A 20,865-nucleotide genomic window follows, 5' to 3' on the forward strand; every position below is an offset into this window, starting at 1 on the left:
TAAATAGCCCCGCACTGGAGGTCTCCCATTCATACCAACCCCCTTCATGCTGATGCCCCCCACTTCAGCCCTGGGGAACGTTTCCTCCTCGCGGTAATCAGAATGCGATCTCTGGATTCTTTTATGAAGAACTGGTTCTTTGCTTCATTTTAATCATATAGCATTTGTGCCAGCTCTGGCCTTCTTTGTAGGGATATGCAGCCCACATGAAAAAGTATTTTACAGAGCCCCAATTAGACAATAATATACTGAAAAGCATCATCCCCTGCTCTCTACAAAAGGCCCAATTCTTTAAGATGCTAAGGACACTCAAAACCTCATGATTGCCCTCTATGATTCCATGTGCCATTAGACGTGAACCTAGCTTGTCTACACATACAAGCCGCCTCCCAGGATCAGATCATGAAATTAGAGCACTTAGGTGATTGGCTCAAAGGTTAGAGTGACAACAAATCATCACACAGAGTATCATACCTTCAGTTAAACTTCCATTGAAAAACAATGGATCTGGCTAATTATTAATATTTACACATGGATAATATGTTGGGTGCTAATCAAGACACAAAAATGACAACAGTCGCTGCCTCAAAGAGTTGCAATTTAGACACATAGAATACAGGGTACAGAAGGAAACCTAGCAAAGGTAGGGGTATTTTTGTTTGTTTGTTTGTTTTTTAGTTTTATTTTTTTTTAAAAAGAGATTATAATCTAATACTTCATTTCTAAGGAGAGTCTTTCATTGTGGGCTGGTTTTGTGGGCTTGCTGGAGATTAGACCATGAAGAGGGACTTCCCGCATAGGAGGCAGCATGGAAGAAGGTATGAAGACAGGAGTGGTAAAAGGATAATTTTCAGATCCTGAAGAGGTCCAGTCTAAATTTCAGTATTGCTGGCTTCTCAGAATTATAAACTTTAGATGTGGAAACTGCCTGGACAGCTAGAAAATTGAATAAACCAGAGCACGGGGAGTACTGTTCTTATGAACAATATTCCAGGCAAACAGGAACTCATTGGTGCAAAATCAAATGTGCCTAAAGCTCCTCTTCTTGTCAGATTCTGAGTGATGCTCCCTTTCCTTTTCTGCTGAGATGTCAGAAGGAATCCCCTCACAGGGGGTTTCCTTCATTATTCAGCAGGCTGTAGGCAGGCAAATGCTGACATTAGGTTCCAGAGGAAAGAAACAGGAACTAAAGCCCAGATTCTCACAGGTATTTAGGTGCCTAACTCCCAAAGGCCCAGATCCTTTGAGGATCAGGGCCGAAGGGACTAGCTGAACAAATGTCCTCTGATGAAAAGCACCAAGAATGCACCTCCAAAAAGGGTGTTGACTTTAGCTATAAGGACTAGATCCACAAGGGTAGCTACGCTCTTAACTTCCATTGATTTCAATGGAAGTTAGGAGCCTAAATATCTTTGTGGATCTGGGCCTAATCCCTATTTGAATCTTGGTTGCCTGAGAGTCCATGCAGAAGATCTGACTTCTGTTCCCAATGTCACAGATGTCCTGTATCGCCTTACCACCACTTGTATGAATAAAGGTTGTAGCATTAGGCACAAAATCCTATAGCCACTGATCCTTTGAGGTATTCTGTGTGGGTGGAGCTTTATCCTATTGCAAAGACCCACTGAAGTCACTGGCTCTCCACACAGGTGTAGAGGTCTGTCCACATGGAACAGTTTGCACTACTGAGGACCTGCTATTTAGCTATACACACACACATTTTAAAAATCCCCCAGTTGTGAGCTTTGACAAGTCTATGTGTCTCAGTTTACCACTCTGTAAAACAGAACTAATACCTACTCTTGACAGATGTTATAAGGCATAATCTAATCTTTATTAAATGCTTTAAGATCCTCAGTGGGAAGCACTATAGGTATTCAAATCTTAATAGTTTTTCTGTAAAGGACTGAGTTTTTCTTTACAACATTGTCCAGAAAATGCCTTCTGTTTATTTGCAGAATTGGGTAAAACCAACAGCATCCTAAGTCATGAGGTGTGAAGCAAGTCTCAGTGGTTTGGAGTTGGGGAGGACGCTCCTCAGGTGGGATACATTTTAGAGCTTGTGTTGTTGCAGTAAGTGGGAGGGAGACTTTCCTCTCATATGGATACACTGTAGTTAAGTGGTATAATTCTTCTATGGGGCCTGGTGTGTAGTTATCACGGGTGCCTAGTGGGAGTGTGCTGTCCTCAAATCTCAGTCATTGGTGTGGGAAGAGCTTTTAATGTGGGTTTCATTGCAAAGCCTGGCATGAGGGGGATGAAGGGCTGTGTGGTGGGGTGCATACCTCTCAGCAGAGGTGAGGTGGGATGGGAATCTCCCATAATTTCAGGCTGAGTAAGTGCATCCCTTGAGAGTGGAAGACTGGGAGTGGGTGATGTGCACTGGGGGGAGAGGGAGTTTTGGTGAATGGGGGTGGCTGTGGAGTGATGCTCTCTCCATTGAGAAGGAGAATGATGTTTCTTTCTGCACCTCCCCATTGTGTGGGACCAAGGTGCCTTCCCAAATACCTGGAGGAAAGGTCCCCCAACCCAAGCAATGTCTTTGATGCTGAGGAGGCCATCCCAATCTCTCTCAATGGGGCGTGGTGGTGGTGGGTTTCTCCCCAAGTGGCACCTGTGGAGAGATGGGGGTAGTGGTGATAGAGAGTATCTCCTCGTTTCAGTGGTGAGTGATGATGCTTTCCTGTAGGGGTGCCCCCAGTCTCTTAGTGGGCTGTGGGGCTCAGTATGTGCCCTCAGTGTGTCTGGGGAGGATTTCTCAGTGGGAGGCAGGACATGCTCTGCCCTGGACGTTTTGAGTGGCTTTGTTGGTGGGGGTATTAGGCTGTGTACTAAAGTTTCAGGGGGGCTTTCTTAGTTGTGGGGACAAGCTGAGCCCTGGGTGTTTTGGAGGGGGTCTCTCAGTGGGTGCCTGGGGGGGAGGTCCCTTGGTGGGAAAGGGGTCTGGCTGTGCCCATGGTGTGTGTGCGTGGAGGGGTCTGGCTGTGCCCTGGGGGTTTCAGGGAGGTTGCCTCAGTGAGGAGGGGGGGTCTCTGGGCGATCAGCCACTCACTCCCCTGGGGTCAACCACCCCCAATCCTCTCTGGCTCTGGTGCGCCGAAGCCATAGTCAGGCACGGCGTCGGTGCGCGCGCGCGCTGCCCAGTCTCTGGTCGGCGCGCTCCCGCTCGGTCACGTGTCCTGGAGAAGGCGGAGCCGCGGCCGGGCTGCCTACGGTGGGTATCCTGGGCGCTTGGCAGGGAGTGGGCCGACCCCCTCCCCCGGTGAGACGGGCCCAAGGCTGGGGCTTCAGCCCGCTGCCAGCCGCGGACACGGCGGAGGCGACCCTAGGTGAGGGCGGGGTCGCGCCGCGGGCCCTCCCCTGCAGCCGGCGGGGCAGCGGGCCCGCTGGGGCTGGGGGGAGCAGGCCTGACAGGGCCGGGGGGGGCGGAGGCGGAGCCGGCGGTGTCAGCGGGAGCGGTCCCGGCCCGGGGAAGGGGGCAGAGCTGGCTGAGCCTGGAGAGCGGGGCGGGCTCGGAGGGGCGCGTGTCCCGTGTGGGGGTGCCCAGCAGGGCCCGGGAAAGGGGGAGCCTGGAGCCGGGGGAGGGGGTCTGGGGCCGAGGCCTGGCCTGGCGCGCGGTGGCTGGTCCCGCTCCTGCTGCCCGGGCCCAGCTCCTGCTGGAGGTGGGATGCTGCGAGGCTGGGCTCTCTCTTGGGGTAGGTGGCGGCCTTCACTCCTTGGGGGGTGCCTCTTAGATGGGTTAAAGGTTGGGGATTTATAAAGGACCCTAAGGGCGTTGGGCACCCTCCTCCGGTTGGATTTCAATGGGGCTTGGGTGCCGAACTCCCTTAGGATCCTTTGAAAGTCTTAGCATGTATAGAAACTGCAGGTCTGAGGCGAGGCGGGGCCCGCCCCCCCTGCACGGTGCCCCAGCAGTGTCTGCACCTGTGCTGTCATGATGCTCCTGGATCCCTGAGCAAAGCTGGCTAAATAATTTATTCAAAGAGAAATGTCTAACTTCTTTGGATCAGTTATTCAGTTAACAGCTTGACCAGGTCAGACCCAGAGTCACCTAAGAGGTGAGGACCTGTGTCACTTTCCCAGCAATCTCTGTATTAACCTAGCTCTATAGCTTTTGCTGCTAACCTGGTATTCTGTTTGTGAATTGGTATGTCTTGTCAGTCTCCCCACTGACTTTCTTATGTTATGGCCTTTTTCTTATGTTATGTTATGTTCTTATGGCTTTCTTATATCTGCGGTTTGTGGTGGACACCTTAAACTGGATCCATCACAGTTTAGCAGGAGTATATTGAATGTTGAATTGGCTAGACTGTTCATGTTCAAATCTTCACCTAAACTTCAAAGAATGTAGCATTGCTGTGTTGGTACAGATTGTTAAACTCTCAAATCCAATATCCTGTCTTTAGTTGTATCATTGGTACACATGGGGACTGGTAGATCCTGTAACTTTTCTTATTTGGTTCACTATCTGTCCTTTTCTAACTTCTGAACAAATACAGGCAATATTTCTGCATTTATTTTAGTCCTTCAGCCTTTAAAAAAATAAATCAATAGAGCAACTTCCTGTTCTCCTGTTAGGAGTTGTATGTTGTTTTTAAAAAGTCAACTTTGGGTTCTGGATTTCTGTGATTCTGTAGTGGTGTCCTGCCTAGCCAATTGTGCTTCCTATTTTGGAGTAGTAAGTAAGTCGCAAAATGTAATTTACAAGAATGCTGTATAAGTTAAGCAAAGATGTTAGAGTTTATTTTAGTCCGGTAAGCCTTGTCTGGATTTTAAAGTTGCATATTGCAGGCCTCCACATACCACCCTAATTAAGCAGCAAATACTTATCAGCATAACTTAATTTTTAAAGGGAAAATCTTGCCCGAACTTCATAGTTCTAGAAAAGACTGCATCTGTTATCATAATGGTATTAAACTGTCATGATCATTTTTCACTGTAGCTTTACAAAAGTGATAATTCTTGAGGTAGTCAGGACCAAAAAACATCATTCTTCACAGATGGGGAAATTGGGCCACAAAGAGTGAAATGTTCAAAAGTGTCCTCTAATTATGGAAACAACTACTTTTGGGTGCCCAACCATGTATGGTCTGGCTTTTTTTGTTTGTTTTCCAGAGGTGGTGAGCAGTTTTAGCTCCCCTGGACTTCATATGGAGTTAGGAAAATCAGATAGTAGATGTTTCAAGTCAGGCACTCAAAATTAGTGATTGCTTTTGATCATTTTGGGCTAATTGCCTAGTATACAGCAACTTCATAGGTGAGCTGGGAATGGAACAGGAATCTCATGACTCCTTTGGCTACTGCCCTATCCATTGAACCATACTGCTGCCTTTTAACCAGTGCTGGTGCTAGCCCTAAGCAGGAATATTTTACCCTCCTCCCTCTTCCTCCCAATACATACTAATAATTAATAGGGGGGCCCCTTGAGCTGCTCAGGGCCCTAAGCAATTGCTAAGTCTACTTATGCCTAGCACCAGCTCTGCTTTTAACATTAACTTAGAATGTCCTGGCTTTACCATGACATTTTTGCATGGTAATACTGTGATCCTCACTTTCACTATTAAGGTCATGTTTCTGCACCTGCACCTCACACTGGCTTCTGCTCACAGTCCCACTATCCTCATGGGAAGTGAAGGCTCCCTGGGTGATAAAATTGTAAAATAGTGTCCCTCAGCAGGTTTCAAACTTAACCTATACAGACCTGCAGTTGCTTGTCCTGTGGCCAGTAATGCTCTGTCTGACACACGTGCCCCTCCATAGAACTTACAGGGGAGGAACTGCCTGTGGTAGCCTTGCTGCTTGGATGGTAATCTGACACTAATAACAGTGGCAAATCCAATGGGTATAGTTTTTTTTTTTTTTTTTAACTCCCTTAAAAAAAATAAAAACAAAATCAAAACACCTTGGAAAGCCAAGCATTTCTAAACTAAGGTTAAGTTTTTAATTGCCTAAATACTTAAAAATGCGGAACTGCACAGTTACATTTCAACAAACAATCTCAATGCTGTTTATGTAAGGTTAGTAAAAGTTTGAATCGGATACTGAGTTGACGTCACTAAACCCTGTATACGTTGAGTATGGGTGCAAAACGTATTAAAACCAGTATATTTTATCAATTCATGTATGGACCTTAAGAAGTGTCTAATATTAAACATCTTGTATTCTAGATCCACTGCATTTTAGGTAATGGTTTAATCATAGCTTAGTTGTATAGGTGTACTTAGTTTGTGATGTCTGCAGGGGCAGGGAACCTCACTGTTGATACTGAAGCGTTAATGTGGCTATTAGTTTCTGATATCACTCGGTTGTATTGGGAAAAGTGGAATTGTACATGTGGTTGGTGTGTGCCTGAAGTGCAGTAGGAAAGATGCTTTTGTTTCTATCTTACTGAAGAGAGACTGTATTATTGAGAAGCTGATTTGTAGTTATGTAGGTTGCACATGTGGTGAATTTGTACACGTGCTAATAGGTAGAATGTTGGACAATATAGTATTCAACTCTTAAAATGAGTCTTGTACTCCATTATACTGTGCAGACATAAGATTGAGAACCTTTGGGAAGGTTGAGGGAAGACTGGCTTGAAAAATATTAGACCTGATAAGCCTGAGGCCAATACAAAGATGGCAATGGAGGCGCATCATCAAGGTTCAGGGGCAGCACCCTGGTGAGAAACCAAGCCTCCCACCGCTGTCTAGATAATAGAAGTGGCCAAGCATGTACTTTTTTCCATCTCTGCTTCACCAGTAGGGCACGGACTTCTCCTTTGAGTGGTAATCTTGCCACCCTTATTCACATCTTTATGATCTCCAGCATAGATCACTGCAATGTTTTCTATGTGGAGCTCTGGCTTTAGGCCATTGGGAAACTTTAGCCACTTATTTAGCAGTGCTTCTTGTAGAAGGTGTGTTTTGACTAGTGCTCCTTGATCTGTGCTATTTTGTAATAAATTTTTAGGTGTAAACCAAAGTCGTGTGTTAAACTCATGAAGCTCTAACTATTTTGTATCCTGACTAACTTTTAAAATCAGTCTCTCTTCTTGTGTGATACTTCTGGAGTTGAGAGATCAGCTAATATTTTGATTTAACAGGAGGGCAGGTGGCAAGATTTTTAAAGTGAGATCCTTGACTCTTGAATTCCTTTCAACACATTGGTCCACCAGAATTCTAATTTTATTTATTTTGTTCTTTCAGTGTGGATGCTATTGTTAGATATTTATGAACAGGTCCCCATCCTATGCTATGGGCACTCATGCAATTTAAAATTGATAATATCCTACCTTAATCCAAAATAACAAAAACCTGCCCATTCTGTCATGGCTAAATTGCTAATTTCTTGGTTGCGCTTAACAGTAAATACATTTACAAAAGAAAAATTAAAATAGTGGAACATTGCAGTGTAACTGGAAGGTTAATACATCTGAATGAACTTAAAAGAAGTTTGAGAGTTGAGAGAATGCATGGATAACATCCTGCTAATAGTGATCTTTTTCTATCACGAGGGAGCTCCAGATAGTGCTTCAGTTGACTTCTGTTGTGGCAGTATGACAGGGGGAGAAGGGCAATCTCTTACATAACCACAGGTACCAACTTCTAGCGTTAACTTTTAAAGCTCTCATCTGTTAGAGTAGTGTGCTTCTGCCATGACACTCCACTTGATAATTGGGCTGCTACAGCCTGCACCAGCTTCATTTGAAGTGGTCTCAAGATGTAGTGCCACCCCCCTTTGCGCCATATATCGTGCTGTGGGGGGCGGGGGGATTAGTGAAACAGTGGGAGAGTTTGAGAGGTACAGGAGAGAGAGGCAGTGTGACCTTTACTATACACAATTTGATAACTGATTTAAATAAATAAGTGCAGCTGCCTGGTTTTATTTTGGATTGAGTGTGCCCTATTTTTGATTTTGTTCAATCTGTGTGCATTTGAGGGAATGGTACAGATATTTTTCACTCTGGCTACTATGTGTTGTGTACATCCTCAAACCCTTGGATATGTAATTTAAGATGTGTAAATAAAATAATAAATCCTAACAGAGTACTGAGCCCTTCATGGAGGCTGTACCTTTTGTACCTGCTTCTGGCTAGCACTAATAGGCATCTGATAAATTTAAACCTCCTCACTCTTCACCCCTCCCCCCTCTTTTAGTCCTCTCATCTTGCCTCTGGTTGTTGGAAGAGAGAAGGAATTCTCACTCTCTTCCCTCCACTCGGGAGTTTCTTGACAGTTGTGCGTTTGGAGCTGTGCGCTATGCTGCTCCTTGCCTAGTTTCTTGGCTTCAGCATGGGAAGGTCTCTAACTCTCTGCTTCTTTTGGTCCTCCCATGTGAATAGCTTAGGGGTTTTCCTTTCCTATGGGTCATAGATTTCCTACACAGTTGCAGGATGAAATTGACATGATTCTTCTCAGCTTCACTGCTGATCACAGTTTTTTTAGTAGCATCAGTGATACTAAGAAGAATCTTGTTAATTTCGCTCTGCTTCTGCTTGGCAAAGCTGAAGCAGTAGAAGACACTGGTGTTTGCAGAATCAGGAACATACCAATGTGTGGGCTCAGGTACAAAAAGATTTTAACTTTGAAGGTTAAAAATACATGTATTTAAAAATGAAAGCTAAAATTGTGCAAAAATTGACATGCCTTACTTGTCTGGAAAATTCTCTTAGTTGCTGCTGGCAATTTGATTTTTAAGCCTCATGAGGAAGGTATGATGTTAAAATTGTTTGTAGTATCATAATGCTGTATTTTCGTACTTTAAAACATTGATTATTTTAGAATTGCTGGACTTTTATAGATCCATTCAAAGAATACTTTCACAGTGGGGACAGCAGAATAAATCAGATTTGAAGTTCTTCAGCCATGCTGCTGCTTAGTATTTGGCAAAAAAGTTTGCAGATAAAACCTTTTTATTTCAAAACATGAATTCCTGGTCTGATTATGCCCAAATTTTATAAATACTACCAAGACTTTTCTGACAGAAGTAATTATAAGAACCTTGAGCCAAATTGGTTTAGTTGTGGGTAAAGTGACCTTTCAGTAGAAATCTTGTCACAACATTAACTATGGACTGTCTCACCATAATTAAAAATGAGTTCCCTCGCTGCACTTGGAAAATCAAACTGAAGCACAGTTTATCATCAGAAAAATATATGTAATTTTAATTAACTGATTATTTCATTGTGTGTGTTTAATGACTGCTTGACGTGTCTGTGTATCTTAATGAAATACTGCATTACTATAAAACTCTGGCTTTCTTTTGGAACAGAAAATTATATTTATATTGTTTCCAAATGGAAATGTTCCCTTTTACAGGAGACTAACAATTTGGCTAATTGTACTGCACCATTCGGTTATTAAATTTTACAGAAAGCAAGTCCCAGTAACAATGTTAACGCTTTAAATAAATTTGTAACAAATGGGCTGGGGGGATATCTCCCTTTATTTGGACCTAACCTCTGAAAATATTAATCTTTTTAGGTAAGTGACTAGTTGCAATTGGAATTTGGTTTCTTATTCTTCAGTCACGCTTGGGGAGCTGATCAGTTAGCTTTTTGTACAATAAAAGTTAGAATGTCTCAGTAATGGAAATATGTCAAGGGACATCATTTAAATTCCCTAAAAAGAGTGATTGGTTATGAAGGTTATGGAATTCTAACAAATGAAGCCACCATAAAACAGAAGAAAATTCTATTCATGCATATCAGTATGCCTTACACCCAAGATCACCTACATCCTAACAAGTTGCCTCTTCATACCTTGCAGAAATATGGAAGAAAGATTTTTTTTTTCAAAGGGTCTCATTGTTTCAGGTTTATAGGAAGAGCTAGCATAAACAATAAACAGTTCTCAAACCTGTTTAAATATTTATCGCTACAAACTCTAATTTAAACATTATAATAATCTTAATTGTAATTGTAGCCATTAACTTCTGGATGGTTGCCAAGAACTTACCTTTTTCTAATATTTTAAGTTAAGTAACCACGGTGGCTTTATACTATTAATGCCAGGCATGTAGGAGATGTGTAAAACTTCCTCTGTGAGAACTTCATACCAATTCACCTCAGCTTCTTCAGTTCACATAGCAAATTCCTGGCAAGTGATCAGTTACATCTAATGTTGATGTTGTGGTGTGTAAAATAAAATATTAAACATCGACTGCACTTCTCTCAAATGTGTATCATAATTCTACCTAGCATTTTTAAGGTCTTCTGACTGTCTCACAACATCTCTGTCTGGCCCTCCTATTTGGAGAGAGAGAGAGACCACAGTCTTTATGCATGTGAGCTTCTACCTATGCGGTTACTTAATCCTGGCTCTGTGTCTTCTTAGGTCAGGGATCAGGTCTACTCTCTGAAGCCCCCTCAGTAACTGAATCACGTAATTGTTCAAAGAGCCATTTCTTTTAGACTTAAATGACTACTTAAATATTCTTTCATTTTACAGAAATAGAGAGAGAATCACCAAACAGCAATGTCCTAGACAAGTACTATAGAAAGCAGTGTTAATCTGGTCTTAAATTTAGTTACCGAATATTGAAATCTTACTTACAAGATAACCCTCTTTCAATCAAAAGACATTTGTTTCTCCCTATCAGTTTGATGTTTGATAGGTTTAGAAAGGTGTGTTTGTCCTTTAAGGTAACTGGAGACCCTGTAGATACATTTTTGCCACTCAAGTCTCAGTTTGTGTTTAACATTACATCACCTCCCAGGCCAAGATGGTAATTTCTGCAGTGTTTTTGACTCATGTTTTTAAATATGCAAGGCTTGAAAAAGTTATTAGACAACTCCCAGAGGGAGAGCTCAAAGTTACATGTGAAAGATAGGGAGGGAAAGAGGGCTCCACTAGCAAGTTCCAAGGGCAGTGTTCTGGTGAGATTCCCATCTCCTGCCACCAGCTGCTGGGAAAGGGGAGAGTGTTGGGTTTTCTGCTTTGGTGGTATCCCTGGATCTTGTTTTGTATTGGTATCTGGCTAGTAGATGTCATATAAACTTGAAGCTCCACCTCTCTGAGCTTTTTGTCTCTTCTTGCCCCTTCCTCAGTTTCTGATTTTGGGGTCAGCCTCCCTAGTGAGCAAAAATAGAGGCAGGCACAGAACTTTTCCTAGAAAATGTCATGAAACCGACACAATTACTGACTTTCAATTTTTATGAATTATAATATAAAAATTGTTCCTACCACCTACAAAAACATTTTGTGTTGTCAGTACAAGTGGTAAACAGTTATTTGATTTTTGCAGCAAAATGTTGGAGTGGTGGTTTTTTTTTTTTTTTTTTTTTTTAAGTTTTCACTGAAAACACTATTATGGGCTAGATTTGTATCATATGGACTACTACTTTTGTCTTATGAACCACATTTGTTTTTCTTTCAGGGTTTTCACTACGGGCACTGCTGTAGGATATGGTTATTTAAAAATGCTCTGTAGTCTGAGTTTAATGAAGAGCTGCATAAATGACACACATTAAGGAAGTCTCAGGTAAGAAAAAGAGTATGTATGGCTTTTGGAGATCTATTTTCCAACCTTTAAAAAAACAAAAAGACAACTCAAAGTTGGTCACATTGCTTCAATTTTGAAGTGGAGGTCAGGAGTCTGCTCTCCGAGCTGCTTTTTCAGTCTGCCACATAGGGTTCAGTGATCAACATGAAGCATGTACATGTATACCCACCTTTCAGTCAGAGGGGCCAGTTGTGCTGCTTGCATTATGTTCACCATCCCTGTTGCTATGGGGAGCAAAGGTTAGAGCTCAGTAAGTAACAGTTTATACAGGTTACTAAAACTAAAGTGAAATCTAATATATATTTGAGTTTGTTTCTTTTCAGGGATTTTTATACATTATAACATTGGTTTCTCATCTCTTTCTGTGCATGCAGTGTTAAAACACAGCAGACCGCAGTTTGCTTTTTCAGAGTTTTTACAGGACTTGTGCCAAACACAACGATGTAATACGATGGAAGTTTTAATAGATTGGTTGTTTTATAACTCTGTGGATGTCTTACACTTCTGAAATAAAGATCTACAGTGTGGTCATGGACACTCAGTGCTACGGACCTCTGTTGTCTAAGTGTGGTGATGGTGTGTTGTTTTTGTAGACTTAATTAGTTACTTAGGGTGGGGCCCACGAAGGTATTTAGGCATTGCAACCTTAAGTTTCATGACACTTAACTTTTACAATGGGAGGTACTGACAAAAGGTTGTGTACTAGACCTGGTCTGTGTCTCAGAGGTAAGTGCAGAAGCCTGACAGCAGGGAGTTCTCTCTGCTTAGCAATCCACAGGACTTTCTCCTGAAATCATAGGGGTTAGAAGCGTAAATAGTTTCTTGCAGGAATGAGTTAGGTGCCACACAAAACCTCCAGAAGTGGAGGTGGTGGTACCCACCTTCTAACTTTTAAGTCCAGTGGTTAGAGTACTCATCTGGGATATGAGAGACCCAGGATCAAGTCTGCTGCTGGGGGAGAGAATTGAACAGGGGTCTGCCACCTCTCAGGAGAGTACTGTAACCATAGAGCTGTGAGATATTCTGATATGGAACTCCCTCAATCTCTCCTGTTGGAGCTGTTCACTGTGGATAAATAATGAAAGAGTGAGTGGAACAAGGGGAGCAGACCCTGGGTCTCCTACTCTCCCAGATGGGTGCCAAAATCAATGGACAGTCTTTGGCCCAATAACTGTTTACATGTTTATCTCTTTCAAACAGGACTACATTAATGCAAACCAGTTACCTTTTAGTTTGTGTGAGTAGTGTTCACACGGTATACAACCCTTTCGTGCTCTCTGCAATTCACACCCTACAGTCTGCACTGTGGCACAATGTAGCTATAGTCTTAGAACCCAACCTAAACATAAAGAAAATCTCAAAACGCCCATTCAGTGCAATCAAAGGCTTTCCTTGTCAAGTGAAACAATGTCTGCGATCCTTTCAGATTTAGCAAACTCTGTTATATTAGCACCTGTGAAGTGTTTTGTCTGCTGTGTTTCTAATTTAACAAATCCTGTCAGATCTGGGCATGTTAAGAGCAGGATGATGGATTGCAATTTGAACTGCAGCATTCTTCTGAAGATTCTAATATCACAATTTAAAAGGGCCATAGGTCTGTTTGACTCGTAATTGGTGAAAGATTACTGCTTCAGATATAATGGGAGAGACTATTGAGAGGTTATGTATAATGTACAGTATAACACTAAGTGAACTCTATCACACTTTGCCTGCCTACATCATCGTACTTACCTCTCTGTAAGACGTCTTCTGTTTGCTTATTGAAATAGTTTTGCAAAGGACTATTGAGGTTTTGCCTTTATTTTATTTATTTGCTTCTTCATGAGTACGAAGAAGGCCCGAAAGGCTTTTCCAAAACAAAAAAGCTTTCCTTTTTCTTCTAGTTTAGAAATTTCAGCAATATCATGTCTGTCTTTCATGCTGGCGGTGCAGAGAACTGTAGTGGGGCTTTCTCAATCCTTAATTTAAGGGGAGGTGTACTGAATTCTAAATAGAGTTCCTTTCTCCTGGCAATGTATTCAGGCATTTCAGTTAAATAGGTATGTAAACAAAACAGAAAACACCTAACAAAACACAGTTTTAAACAATAACTAAAATTCTTTTCTTTCAATTGCTCAGGGTTTCTTTCCTCACTTCTTTAATTCTTGCATTGTCATCCTGCTGATCCTCTTTTCATTTGATTGTCTAGTGTCTTCCAGGAAGAATAGCACAGACAATATCTACCTATGTTTGCATATCATATTACACACACACAACTATCTTGAAAGAACATTAAAGTTGCAAAGTCAAGGACTCAAAAGTTAAGAAATGGTAAACATACAGTTGCCTGTGCATTCTTAATTCACTTCCCTTGTGAGTATGCATTATGATAAAGTCTTTAATTGCATGATCACATACTATTTTCCACAGGCCTCCTGCCTCATTCAGTGCACAGGATGGGCCTGCTCTGGGGATGAATCCAAGTTGTGTAGTGAAAGAGGATGTTGTCTTTAGGCCTCCTGCTTTGTGTGCTGCAGAAGTTGAAAGATGTGTAGTGAATGAAGTAGGGGACTGCAGGAAGAGTCTCATGGTTCTGGCAGTTAAATGCTGTGTTGGAGAACTGGATTCTATCCCTGTCTCTACCAGAGTTCCTACTATTTGATGCTAGTAAGTCAGTTAAACCAGACTTTTCACAATTGGCACTGTATGTGTATTCCTCATTTTCTGAGTGCCTGACTTGCACACTCATCTGCAGTTGAATTCAATGGGAGCTGTTCTTTGACCATATGTAATGCTGAATATTCTGAAAAAATCAGATCCTAGGTGCCTCTAATTAAATGCTCTTAATTGGACACTTAATTAATCGCCCTGTGCCTCCATTCCCTAGCTGTAAAATGGGAATAACAACTCTCTCCACCAGAGTGTTGCAAAAATAAATTCATTAATGTTTGTGAAGCATTCTGGTACTGTAGTGATGAGCACTATGGAAAAACCCATGAAGATATTAATCATTGTTTTCAGGGCAAGGTTTCAATGAACATCATTCATCCTCTGTGCTGAATGAGGCAAAGGTCCTATGGTAAAATTAGTATGCAATTATGTAATTTAAAGATGGTGTCATAATACATCCACACAAGGGGCCTGAACTAATTGCATGCACTGTCTTAGTTGTGGCATTCCTAACTTCTGAGTGCTGGACTTTACAGCCTTAACAGTTTGTTGGCATAATTTTTGTGTGTATTTTAAATTATATAATCAATATATATAAAACTGAAGTCCAAGCTCATTTTAAAGCTTTTTCAGATGTTTTCTTCTCCCCCCCCTCCCCTCCCCTTTTAAGGAAGGGGCCAAGTCATTTTTTTACTCCTTTTGCAAATCATCTTTAAGCTCTACCCTGAGGTTTTCATTCAGGCTAAGAAACTAGACTGCAGTTCTTAGCTATAAATGTTTTGATACATGCTTCTGAATTTTGTATTGACCTCAAAATTGTGCGTTCCTGACAATCCTGTCTGTTAGGAAATTTCATCTGTTGCTGACGATGGCTTTCAGGAATGGGTCTTCTTAACTGGTCCTTTAAACAATTTAACTGTTGGGTAAGGCAGGACAGAAACTGTTTCAGCAATGTACAGAAAGCCTAATTGGGTAGTAGGATAACCAGACAATTTATGACCAGTGACATATATGCCTGTTTAACAGGTCTCCAGTCCTTTGCAAGAGCTAGCACTGGGAGAAAATAACATGCCCTTGACACAAGTGTTGAGCTTCTCCTATCATCAACTGCCATAGTGTAGTATAGAAATAGTATGTATATACAGGCATAACATCAGATAAAAACTGATAGCTTTGAGCTTGTCTACACAGTGCCAGCAAAACACATTACAAGGGTGATTTGTCAAGTGCTGTAATGTGCTGCACTCTTAACTGCTCCATGTGGATCTTACTGGTGCAATCTAGGTACCTTTTTGTTTGTGCCAGTAGGGTCTACCCAGGGCAGTCAGAGCTGAGCATATTACAGCAGTTTACAAACCACACCCTTCTAATGTGTTTTACCTTGCCATGTAGACGAGCTCTTGGATTACAATTGTGACCTCCTTGAATCCCAGTAGGGTTTATTGCTGGTGCTACAAATTCCATAAAATAAAAATATCAGAAACATTAAACAAGAATTAGTAGAATGTCAGCCACCCAAAACCCAGTTGAAAGAACTAAGCCTTAAAGACCATGTAGGTTCTAGGTCTGTCAGGGATTCAGAGATCTTTGCCAAATGTGTATATTGTGATATGTAAAAAAGGATGGTTCAAGTCTCATCTGGACATAGATCATAGTAGCTAGCCAAAGGCTAAGCTTTGTTGGGTAAAAAGATGATTGTGGACTTCTTTCACTATGATTTATCTGGGTAAAGGAGTTCATATTGCATTTCAGATCCCCGATATTGCCTTTGGCTTGGTTAAAAGCTTGGCATTTCTTTCTATCTCCATACGCAAATCTTGGATAACTAACTTAATAAGGGAATGTTTTTAAATTTTTCAATTTCCTAGCAGTGTCTAACCACAAGCATTTTATCTGTAAAGTAGTGTATCGGGATCAATATCAGGTGCTCTCCTTTTTCTGCTACTGGGAAGAGAGTGCAATTGATTTTTAACTGGTTACCTTTGCAGGTCAACTTGAGTACTTCTGATAGTCAAGTGCTGAAGAATTCTGTGAACAAACTCCCTTCAGTTTTCTCAGGCAGACCAACTACCTGGGTATTACGATGGCTACAATTTTCAAGATCAACTTGTTTGTCTTGCAGCCCCTGATATTGGGTCGCATGGTGGGTTATTTATTTTCTTGTTGGCAGCCTCTGTGTGCTTTCCACATTGGCAGTGGAAAACTTGGCCTCCTTTATTCTGTCTGTATTCTTTGTGACTTTGGCAGCCAGGGTTTCAAAGAGTTCTGTGGCCTTCTCTCATTTGGCATCTGTTGCTTTCATTTTTTGTATTTAGTCTTCTCCGAGGTGCTCTGAACTGCCCAAAATATCTGTTGACAAGGACACCTTGATACTCACTCCTAACTCTCCTGCAATTGTTGCCACTAATTTTGAATCCATTTTGGTTTTCTTTATCAGACTGGCTGGTTCCCCCAGTAATGCTTTAGGAAAATCTTACTAGAGGCATTAGGCATAAGAGAAGTTTTTGAGGACCAATATCTTTATAAAATTATAAAGCATGCTGTTGATGCTACATATATAATAACTGTATAAAATTAAGAAAAGTTACATGACAGTGCAGGGACCATTCTATTTGCCTGCCATAACTGTTTCTGCTTGATTCATGTCTCCTCTTTAATGCTTTAAATGTTTATGGCTGGAGAGAAAAGGAAAAAAAATTGGAAGCATGCTGCCTTAATTCTGCTGCTGCTACCTTTATCCTACCATCTGTTGTTCAAGATGGTGTGGTGGTAGTCTTGGTAGTGGTGGAGGCACTAAGGTGGAGTAGCAGTGACATCTCCAGCTGTAATAGGGGCCACTGGTTGTCCTCTGAACAGCTTTAAGGCTGCTGCCCTTCTCCTTCTCTTCCACTTCTGCTTTGTTTTAGAGAGACAAGGAGGGTGAAATATCTCAGGGGTGACCAAACTGTGGGTCATGAGCTGCAAGCAGTTCTTTTACAGTTAAAGTGCAGCTGGCAAAGCCTCCTATACTGCTCCCCTCCCAGTCTCCCGGTCCTCATTCTCCACCTACCAGACTGGGGTGAGAAACTCAGAGCTTCTGCCCTGTGGCAGGGTGATGGTGCTAGAGGATTCTGCATAGGGAAGAGCGGGGTCTTGCGGGATGTGTCAGGCCACTCCTGTAATATCTTTTATTGGACCGACAGACAGTTACTGTTGTACCATGTTATTTTAGAATAATCTGCATTGGGTACACGTAGCAAATGTAACACTGTAGCACTTTTGTGTCCTTCCTTGTTCCTCTAGAAAATAACCTCTAGTGTTCAAATTGTTATATATCATGGTTTTGGTTAAGATGCCTAATTGTACCTATTTTATAATGCATTATTTTTTTCCCCCCTTCAAAGCATCTCCTTAACGTCTGACTGACTTGCATTGCTGGAAAATAGCCATGGTTTTGGATGATCTACCTAACTTAAAAGAAACCTATGCTTCCTTGCTTTCCTCAACTATGGAAGACTTGGAGGTGGATTTTGACTCCAGACTGGAGGAAGATGACCTAAAACAGGATTTTACTCCTGAAGATTCCACCATCTTTGTAGCTTTTAAAGGAAATATAAATGACAAAGACTTTAAACAGAAACTGGGTATCATATTGAAGAATGTACCTGGACTTTTACACATGGGTAATCCATTTTCTTACTTTTCAACTTCTGCTTCCTTGAAATGCTTTATAACTAGTTATATACATATGCACACACCCAAGTCATATTGTTCTAAATTAAATTATCTAGACTCTGATAAAATATATTGGGATTATTTTTTTGTAAAAATTTATAGTACTTTCTCTCTAGGCAGTATAGAGCAAAAACATGTTCTGAAATTCTTTAGCTACTTAAAATCATTCTGATTGTATTAGTTCAGCATTTTTCCTCCCACTTACAGAATTCCCATATCCCACTCTCAACTTTTTAATTCATTTTTACAAAAAGTTACATGCATGTTTGTGTTTAGCATTTTGTTCCATGTCCCATCTGCACCCACAGACTTTCTGAGATACCCATGAATTGTGTATACAGCTGAAAACTTCCTACAGCTTCCCTGTTAAGACCAGCACAAGATCCATAATGTATGCTGCTTTTCCCCATTCCAGAGAGAGACTGAATAGTTGTTATATATGTCTAGAAAACTGGTCAGGACTTTAAAAATAAATAGTATATATGTATAATAGATAAACATCCAAAATAAAACAGGTTAAAGAGTTAGCTGCCATACTTAGAATCCTTTTTAAGGTTTTTTCCCAGCCAGTAGAGAGCTCTATTTCTGTAGAAAAGATCTATGTAAATGGTTTTACTCCCATTTTAGGGTTTGTCTAAACAAGAGAATTTTACCAGTTATACCGGTATAATTAAATTAAACTATAAACTAACTTTAATTTTAATTGTATACGGCTCTGTGTGGATACTCTTATTCCAATATAAGTGGCTTTTTTGTTTTAGCTTAAACCCCTTCCCAAGCAACAGAAGATAAACCAAAATGGAGGCTATAGCGATATAACTATAGCAGTTTAAATTGATACCTTTGTTTATACCAAAATAACTTTCCCATGAAGACAAGCCTTATTGTAATAGGCTCTTTCTCCTAGACCAGTGTTTCTCAACTGGTGTTCCGCGGTAACACTGTTAGGGTTCCGCGAGAAAGTGACATCGTGCCGCCCAGAGCAGGTGTTCTCCGCACCGCCGAAAAAGGGAAGATGTCCCGGTTTTTTCGGCGGAGGGTATCGAGTATGAGTGTAATTTAATTGAGAAACGCTGGTATATAATTTGCTTATTTCTACTTTTTTTTTTGGCCCCATATGTAAAAATACTGTTAAGAGTTTGGGGGGTTCCGCAATTATTTATCGAGTTCAAAAGGGTTCCGTGGCCAAATTTAATTGAGAAACACTGTCCTAGACACATTTTTCCTGTACAGTGTTCTTGGGCCACACCCTTTCTGATTCTCTGGAAGGGTAGACTGTCATCTGTCTCAGATTGTGTGGAAGGTTCCTTTTCTTGCTCTAAGAATTGACCCCTCTATTCCATATAGTCAATTTTATGTGTTTGCATATTGGCCCATTTATGTTATGGGTCAGATTTTAAATATTTCCTGTTATCATGGATCTCTTTACACAATGTAGGGTAATTATTAATTATAATATAATTGGTCTACCAAGTCTAAAATGCTCAAAACAAATCTTTTTCACCTCCTGTTATTCTCTTCTCTTCATTCTGTACCTTAGTCAGTCAGGAGCTGATCCAGTTCTCACTGATGGGAGTCTTCACTGCCTTTAGTAAGAGTTAGTGTGGATCTGTAGTTAATTTGAGCAAATCCCACTCAGTTTATATAGCATATATTAAACTATGGCAATAGGTGCTTTTAAAAAAACACAATTACAGATATAAAATGATTAACACATTTTCATGCAAGACCATTTAATTTTTGTGTATTTGATAAACTGGATTCAATAAAAGGATGGATCTACAGAGTGAAATCAATTACCAGTGTTTATGGTAGAGTTGATGAACATTGGTCAGAACCTAAAGAAATGAAGAAGTTGGTTTAAAAATGCATGCTTCTATGTAAAACTAAAACTTCTAAAATTAATGTAAATGAGTGGCAAATCATTTAACCTCATTTAAGAGCTCAAAAAGTATAGGGGGTGTAAACTGTATCTTTGTTAGACCAGTATAAGAACCAGAGATAAATAGTGTTTGAAGGGCAAGAAGGGAAAATGAATCATTAATAGCTAAGAGTATTAAAACTAGTAATGAGCTCTATATTATATCTTTTTAGGAGTAAAAACTTAGATCCAACAAGGCCATTGATAAATGGGGGGAAAATAAAAAACTATAATTTTAAAGAAAATGAAATGGCAGAAGAATTTGTTCTTTACATCAGTGTGACAAGGAGGATTAAATAACTTAACCTTGGAGGCAATGTCTGTGGGTACAAAAGACGATAAACAGGACAATAGAGCTGATGATATTAAGGATGATGATAGAGTGATGATATTAAGGAACAGTTAACAAATTTAATAAGTCTTTTGTTTCTTTGGGAAACATCAAGTGATTTGGGAAACAACAACTATAGGCCCAAATTATAGCGAGACTCTTGAAAAGAGGTTAAAATTATAGATCTGTAAATCTGTATAAGGAATAATTTTAGATGATTTTAATATGCTACTTAGTGATATGTTTTGGATAAGTATAATTTAACTAAATGTATCCAGGATGATTTGCCTTTCCCATATCTATTCTGGCTCTCTCTTATTACTTTTTCAATAATTGATGATCTACATAGAGGAGACTGAATAGATTTAATGTAGCTAGTTTTCCTGTGAAGTTTTACATATGCTTCTTGTATATGCTCTCTAAATATGGGTTGGATATAATTATCAAGAGGTTAAGAAAGTTAGTTGATGTTAAGGATGTATGTTCTTCATAGATGCTACTGATAAGTGGTGTCTCATAGGGCTTTCTGCAGGTCTTTTAAAAATATTTTTTATACAAGTTTCAGAACCACATATGTTGTAAGAATGGAAAACTGACTCAGTCTGGAACTCGGCTTCTCCATATGCCCATTTGCTTTCAATAGTTACACCCTCCTAAACTAGTCTACACACACAAAGTTTTTAATTTTCAGATAGCCTCATTGAGTTACTATGTTGGCTATGGTGTATTGGTTTTCATCAGTGTTGTTCTTCATGAAGTTGAC

General features: G+C 40.6%; 1 protein-coding gene across 6 annotated transcripts in view; it reads left to right on the forward strand.

Moving 5' to 3' along the window:
- Positions 1-2,277: 2,277 nt before the first annotated feature.
- NCOA6 (nuclear receptor coactivator 6) overlaps positions 2,278-20,865 on the forward strand; it is a 63,223-nt gene continuing 44,635 nt past the window's right edge. For 2 of the 6 annotated variants that reach the window (XM_067554454.1, XM_067554460.1), the window contains exons 1-4: positions 3,212-3,329; positions 11,362-11,466; positions 16,125-16,279; positions 17,520-17,798. In XM_067554454.1, coding sequence (XP_067410555.1) covers positions 17,564-17,798 — 235 coding nt within the window. In that variant the 5' untranslated portion in view covers positions 3,212-3,329; positions 11,362-11,466; positions 16,125-16,279; positions 17,520-17,563. Of the gene's footprint in view, positions 2,336-3,211; positions 3,330-11,361; positions 11,467-16,107; positions 16,280-17,519; positions 17,799-20,865 lie in introns of those variants that run through there. The other 4 variants (XM_067554455.1, XM_067554458.1, XM_067554456.1 and 1 more) reach the window with 4 other exon arrangements.

This window comes from Emydura macquarii, unplaced genomic scaffold, assembly GCF_026122565.2.
Source record: "Emydura macquarii macquarii isolate MOO-44397 ecotype Brisbane River unplaced genomic scaffold, CSIRO-AGI_Emac_v2 contig_1483, whole genome shotgun sequence".
Taxonomy (NCBI): Eukaryota; Metazoa; Chordata; order Testudines; family Chelidae; genus Emydura; species Emydura macquarii.